Here is a 6409-nt window from a genome sequence, read left to right on the forward strand (position 1 = left end):
AAATTTCATCCCCTATTGTTATTTAGCACCCTTGGGGGTAAAATTTTTCCAAAAATTTAATTTCATATTCATCTTTATCAAATTAACCTTGAAAATAAGTTTCAATCTTCTACCTGTAAAAATGACAATAATTCCATACAAACTTTCACCCCCACTTTCAACCCCTTACAACCCCTTTTTCGCGTTAAAATATAGCCTATGTCCATCCTCAGGCTCTAGACTATCTGTGTACAAAATTTCATTTAAATCGGTTCAGTAGTTTTTGCGTGAAAGCGAGACAGACAGACAGACAGACAGACAGACAGAGTTACTTTCGCATTTATAATATTAGTAAGGATTGTTGCATTTAAATATATTTACTTTAGTTTTTTTATTATATGAGAACACCTCGTGGGAATCCGTTTAAATATTGCAAAAATCTTTATAAATGCGTACTAGCATACGTAAACTATGCGTATAAAAGTGCGTTATTTTTTTATTTGCGACGTAAATTTAACGTGTAAAGTTTTCAACGGAACACTTAGTAATATTAATTAAATAACTGTTATTCATTAATTTAATCATTACGCAATAATGATAACGTAAATTGAGTCATTAACTTATTAAAAATGCTTTATTTGAATAATTTTACAAAAATAATTATCACATTGGCACATTTAGATAAGAAGACAAAAGTGTTTAGAACGATTTAATAATGATTCTTTCTCGACAGACAAGTTAAGAACTTATCCGGAGGGCAGCAGAGACGAGTATCACTTGCAGCTGCATTGCTGCACGAACCTGAACTATTGATATTGGACGAGCCAACAGTAGGCGTTGATCCAGTATTGAGGCAAAGGTAAGATCTTAGTAGGTTAAAGATTTTCAGTTTTCAAGAATGGAAATAGTTTTTGTACTTTATTGAATCCGACTCGAAGGACCGAAATAATGAAATAAACATATAGTTAGCTCCTATTAAAATTAAATAACTAAACACAAAATTTTCACTTCAACACAAGCATATCTTGTTTTTATAATTATTACTGCTTGATGTAAGGTAATTAATTTCAGTATCTGGGATCATCTGGTAGAAATCACGAAAGGAGGAAGGACAACAGTCATCATAACAACCCACTACATTGACGAAACTAAACAAGCGAATATTGTAAGTTTTTTACAAAAATGTATTATTGCTTTATACCTACTAGATGTCCTATGCAACTTTACTCAACTAGTTATTTAGATTTGTCATAGTATTTCTATGTCTTTTTCAGTTGCTATACAATTGACATTTTTTTTCACTACCGTGATTATGACAGCTTTTCATTTTACTTACGCGTTTCTAATTCCGTGTACTTGTTGGAACTGTTGATATCTTGATAAAATTTGGAACAGAGATTGTTTATTATCCATTAACTCCTTTTTTATTGTCATTCGGATTGTCGCAGGCGACAGCTAGTAATGATAAAATTTTCTACAGATCGGTTTAATGCGAGGCGGTCGATTCCTCGCAGAAGAGTCTCCGAGCGAGCTGATCCGTCGTTATCAAGCCGATAGTTTAGAAGATGTATTCTTCAAGCTTGCGGTAATGCAGAACCTAGGGAAACGTCGTCGCTCCAGCATCCTGGCCGGAGTGGTGGAGAAGGTGGAATTACCAGCGATACCGGTAAGTGAAAATACGGTAAAGATGAAGTATACAGTATTTATGTACAATAAATAGAGAGTTATTAAGTGTAGGGACGTTGAACTGCTGGAGAGACGAGAGATGCTAGAGTATGGGTGTATTTTTTATGCTTATTTTGTAGGCTATTGTACAGATTGGAAAACTTTTAACTTTAGGGTTTTTGGACAAACAAATAAATAAGAAAATACTACCTACATTTAAATTAAGTTTCTGGTTCGTTGCTCTTCACTTGTTTAAAATATTTACGTTTGTTTTTTTTATAAGGAAAATGTGTATTTAACGGTATAAATATGTTTTCAAACGGTTGGAGGGCACAATAAACATCACACAAATAACAAGCGATGCTTTGAGCCTATACAAATGTTTACTTTACGGGAAGGTATCACGGCTTCGGCGATTTAAAAGCTGATATTTGTATGTTTAAGTAAATTTGCAATGAAATATTTTTCTACTGAAGTATTTATGAGGTTTGTGCGTGAGTTCAATAATATTTTATATAATTATTGATGGAAATTTTTTTGTTGTTTGTTAAAGAATTAAATTCCCGTACAAATTTTCTTTAGTGGACCACATGTCGTTTCATTTGCTCAAATGAGTCGAAAACTATTTTAGTTGAAAAATAAATTATATTTTATATTAAATATTAACTAAATAGGTTCACTTGTTTAGGATACATGGAATGAACGAAACCTTCATAATTTAGTTTAACACAATTTTTCCAGGCTTAATTTGAAATAAATAATCCTTAACAGATGGTTTTGGTGTGGACAAACAAATGATAATAATATAATTCTCTAAAATATTAATATAGATAATGTTTCTTCCAGGATCCTGCGGCTATAGACTTAGAAGAGGCGGAGATCGGTGAAATTTCTGGTGAATTTGGTGACAACGTATCAATGAGTAGCAAGAGTCGTGTAGTCGTTACGCCAGAATTGATCGCGCCAGTGGAAGCTTTGCCACCCGAAGAGAAACCACCGATAGGTTGCTTGGAGCGGATAAAACCTATGAAATGGCATCACATGAGGGCATTGCTGTGGAAGAATTTCTTAAGTCTATTTAGAAATTGGGGGTTAGTATCAACTCTTTAAAATATTTCGTTAAAATAAGGTGGCATATTTACGCAGCAATTCTACGAATCCTTCCTATAAAATACGAGCATGACTGATATAAGAAGACATCATCATCATCTGCCTGTCCTACTTTAACTGTAAGGAGGGGACCTCGAGGTCTTTATCCTCCAAATAATGGCACCTCTCTTCATATTAAGGTTGATTATGATCATGTCGTCTTTCACACAATCTCTTTTTAAGCTTAGATATCAGTAGACTTTCAAGCAGATTTGTTTGTTTGCCTTAATATAATTTTATTTGACGTTTTCTTCTTCCACAGTCTCATCGCATTTATCATTGGTCTACCGGTATCACAAATGGTATTGTTTTGTCTGGCAATTGGACATAAACCAGTCGGCTTGCCTATTGCGGTTGTTAACTACGAGTTAGAACCAAACAGCACTGTAAGCGATTGCTATTACGACCCGAACTATTGCCCTCAAGACCCGGAGACTTACGAATGGAATTTGACGAGATTCAGCTGTCAGTATCTAGATTATCTTTCGAAGAGACAAAGCAATCTGGTAACTATTCATGCTTTATCCTTAACAATACTTCGATATTTTTTATTTTGTATACGATATTTTTATATTTCAATAGGCCTAGAGCCTATTGCCTATTTTTGTAGATTTACTCAAAATTGGTTTAAAGAAAGAAATGTTGCTGACTTTATTTTAACTTTAGCAATTAAAAGAAAAACATTTTATAAAACATTTCATTTTCATGAAAATTATAAACGGAATTCTAACAATGGAAACGTTTTCAGGTTTACTACCCGACAAAAGAAGATGCTATGCGGGCTGCACAGCGAGGCAAGGCGCGTATTGTTCTTGTGTTTGCATCCAACTTCTCCGAGAGCTTACAAATGAGGGTCACGGATCCAAGGCACGCGGATCCTGCCACTATAATGAACTCTGCTATGGAAGCACATTTAGACGATACTGGTAAGTGTAGTCGATTGGTGGAAGTTCCCAAAGTGTCATAGACAACAGCCAAATGAAATTATTGTTTTCTTCTAAGTTAAATCAATATATGGAGATAAGTGGAGGTCGCATTTGAATATACGAGTTTACAGTCCGCTTTATATGACTTCTTAGGCTATTAATGTTTTACTATCTTTGGACAGTGAGATGTCATATGATTTGTATTCTTCTTTGAATTATTACACTTGAGGTAGTGTAAATATAATTGATACTAATGGATTATGGATACTTTTAATATAGAGTAGTCAATAAACATTCTGTTAATAACGTATTAACTTTGTATTTAGACAAGCAAGTTGAATGGATGTTGGCGAGGGAATTGCAATTTGCATTCATGGCGACGACTGAACATTTAGCGGTGATATGCGGCCTGCCCGAGCGTATTATGTCATTACCAGTACATGTAAGTATCCTAGAGGTTTTTCCTCTCCTTAACGTTTACTTGCAGGTTTTCGTTTTACTAACTTATTGTTTTTTTAGTTCAATGAACCCATCTTTGGCCTTGAAGATCCGAACTTTACTGATTTTGCTGGACCTGGAGTTATACTTACGTAAGTATGAGATAAGTTAGCTAAACTTTTTGTTTAATCTGTAGATTTTTTGTTTGATTATTGTTGTTTTTGTTTTTTATAGAATTATATTCTTCTTGGCGGTTGCTTTAACATCAGGCTCTATGTTAGCAGAAAGGAATGAAGGCATATTAGAAAGGTCACTTGTATCTGGAATTACGGGTAAATAATAATTTATTTTTGATATTAGTTATCATTAACATCTCCTTATCATTGTTCCTAATTAGGGTTGTCACAGGTTTTCATCCTTGAAATCGTTCTATTATATTAAGTTATTTAAACTTTCGTGAGACATAATAATAAATTAATTAAGACCGGCTCAACTCAGGTGTGATCGTCCGGTGACGGCACCGAGTAGTTTCTGACCCTTCGGGGGTCTACCTTCAGGGCAAGTGTTTATTTTGAGGTCTTTGACGTTGACTTTGAGCATTGAGTATGAGACGTGACGCGACCGCGAAGTACTCCAAGTAAACACTCGCCCTGAAGATGGACATCCGTCGGGTCCGAAACTAGTCGGTGCCGTCACCGGATGATCACAGGTGTGTTAAGCCGTTCTTAATTAATTCGTTCTATCATTTTAGTAGTTACTTTCTTAATTTTGTCACCTATCACGTAACCGTCGTTTTCTTTTTATAAATACTTATTTAGATTTAATATTCTCGTTTAGATCTTTATCTCACGCCGTTTTTCCTTATTTATAACAAACAGTACCATAATATTCATTTTCATTCACATCTAAAACTTGTGCTACTAATTTTTTTTTCTTCGTCGACCTTCATTTGTTTATTATTTTTCAGGTACTGAGATACTCTTCTCGCACGTACTTGTACAGATGATAGTGATGATTATTCAAACAGCGATGGTGTTAATTCTCGGTTTCTTAGTCTTTGGTCTCACGATCAACGGCCCTGTTGGCTGGGTTATAGTACTGACACTTATTACTGGACTATGTGGAATGACATTTGGTAAGAAGTTATAAGGATTGTTAAAATGTTTATACCTGATCCAGAGATTATTCAAACACTCATACAAAAACCTGGACTTGAAACGCAAAGATTTGAATAGCAAAAATGATATTGTGGAACGATCTCCTAGATTCTTAGGAGAACGATTAATATTATTTAGAGAGATTATATTTAACAATTCACAAACAAATGAAACATTTTCGACGTATAGATTATTTTTTTTTTACTTTTTTTATTTTAAGATTATGGAATTTCATTTGAAGAATATTTTGTTTTAGGATTCGTCGTTTCGTGTATTTGCGACACTGAAAGGACAGCGACTTATTTGGCGCTGGGTTCCTTCTTGCCTATGATGTTATTATGTGGAATCATTTGGCCAGTTGAAGGTAACTTATTTTAATTGCTCTTACTCATTTATAGATTTTTACGTCAACCAGAATTTAATCCTACAAATCGCCTATATTTTTATCTTGTAAAAGACTAAGCCTATACGATCTAGTTTATTTGCTACGTTTAAAGATGTACATAATGGTGTTAAATTGGAAAAAAAATATAATTCTTTACCACATTAATTGACATTCAAAGCTTCTCCATTTACTCGTATAATAATTAAACTTTTATATTTTTTCCCAGGTATGCATCAAATCCTGCAATGGATCAGCTATGTTCTACCTCTTACGAAGTCAACAGAGTCTTTACGTTCCATTCTCCAGCGTGGTTGGACTGTCACAGTTCCTACAGTTTACTCCGGATTTATTTCTACTGCAATATGGATTGTGGTATACCTTACACTTAGTATACTGCTTATTAAATTTAAAAAGGGATGAGTGTTAGTGGTTATAGAAAATAAGTACTTAATACGATAGCACTAGTGGTGATTATTGTGTAATACGTTTTGAGTCACTTTTGTGATGAACAAATGTGTTGTAATGATTGTGATTGTTGTGTGATTGATTCATTGAATAAGGTTTTTAACGGTATCATTGTCTAGTATTTACAGTCTATAGTAAGCTATAATAATTTGAAATTTAAAAAAGGTGTAAAACACAAATCGACCGGCTGACGAAAAGTGTTTTGTTATGGGAAAGATATAACTCTTTTCGTCAGATAGGTCATT

The 6409-nt window shown here is 33.9% G+C and overlaps 1 protein-coding gene across 1 annotated transcript in view; it reads left to right on the forward strand.

The window, feature by feature from the left end:
• Nucleotides 1-6409, forward strand: part of LOC106707286 (ABC transporter G family member 20) — a 37661-nt gene extending 31252 nt beyond the window's left edge. Inside the window, exons 5-16 of the mRNA XM_045684061.1 lie at nt 713-838; nt 1051-1144; nt 1460-1645; nt 2491-2735; nt 3056-3299; nt 3542-3719; nt 4046-4161; nt 4239-4309; nt 4392-4489; nt 5125-5292; nt 5571-5678; nt 5926-6409. Coding sequence (XP_045540017.1) covers nt 713-838; nt 1051-1144; nt 1460-1645; nt 2491-2735; nt 3056-3299; nt 3542-3719; nt 4046-4161; nt 4239-4309; nt 4392-4489; nt 5125-5292; nt 5571-5678; nt 5926-6119 — 1828 coding nt within the window. The 3' untranslated portion in view covers nt 6120-6409. The remainder of the gene's footprint in view (nt 1-712; nt 839-1050; nt 1145-1459; nt 1646-2490; nt 2736-3055; nt 3300-3541; nt 3720-4045; nt 4162-4238; nt 4310-4391; nt 4490-5124; nt 5293-5570; nt 5679-5925) is intronic.

The sequence above is a fragment of the Papilio machaon genome, chromosome 24 (genome assembly GCF_912999745.1).
Source record: "Papilio machaon chromosome 24, ilPapMach1.1, whole genome shotgun sequence".
NCBI lineage: Eukaryota > Metazoa > Arthropoda > Insecta > Lepidoptera > Papilionidae > Papilio > Papilio machaon.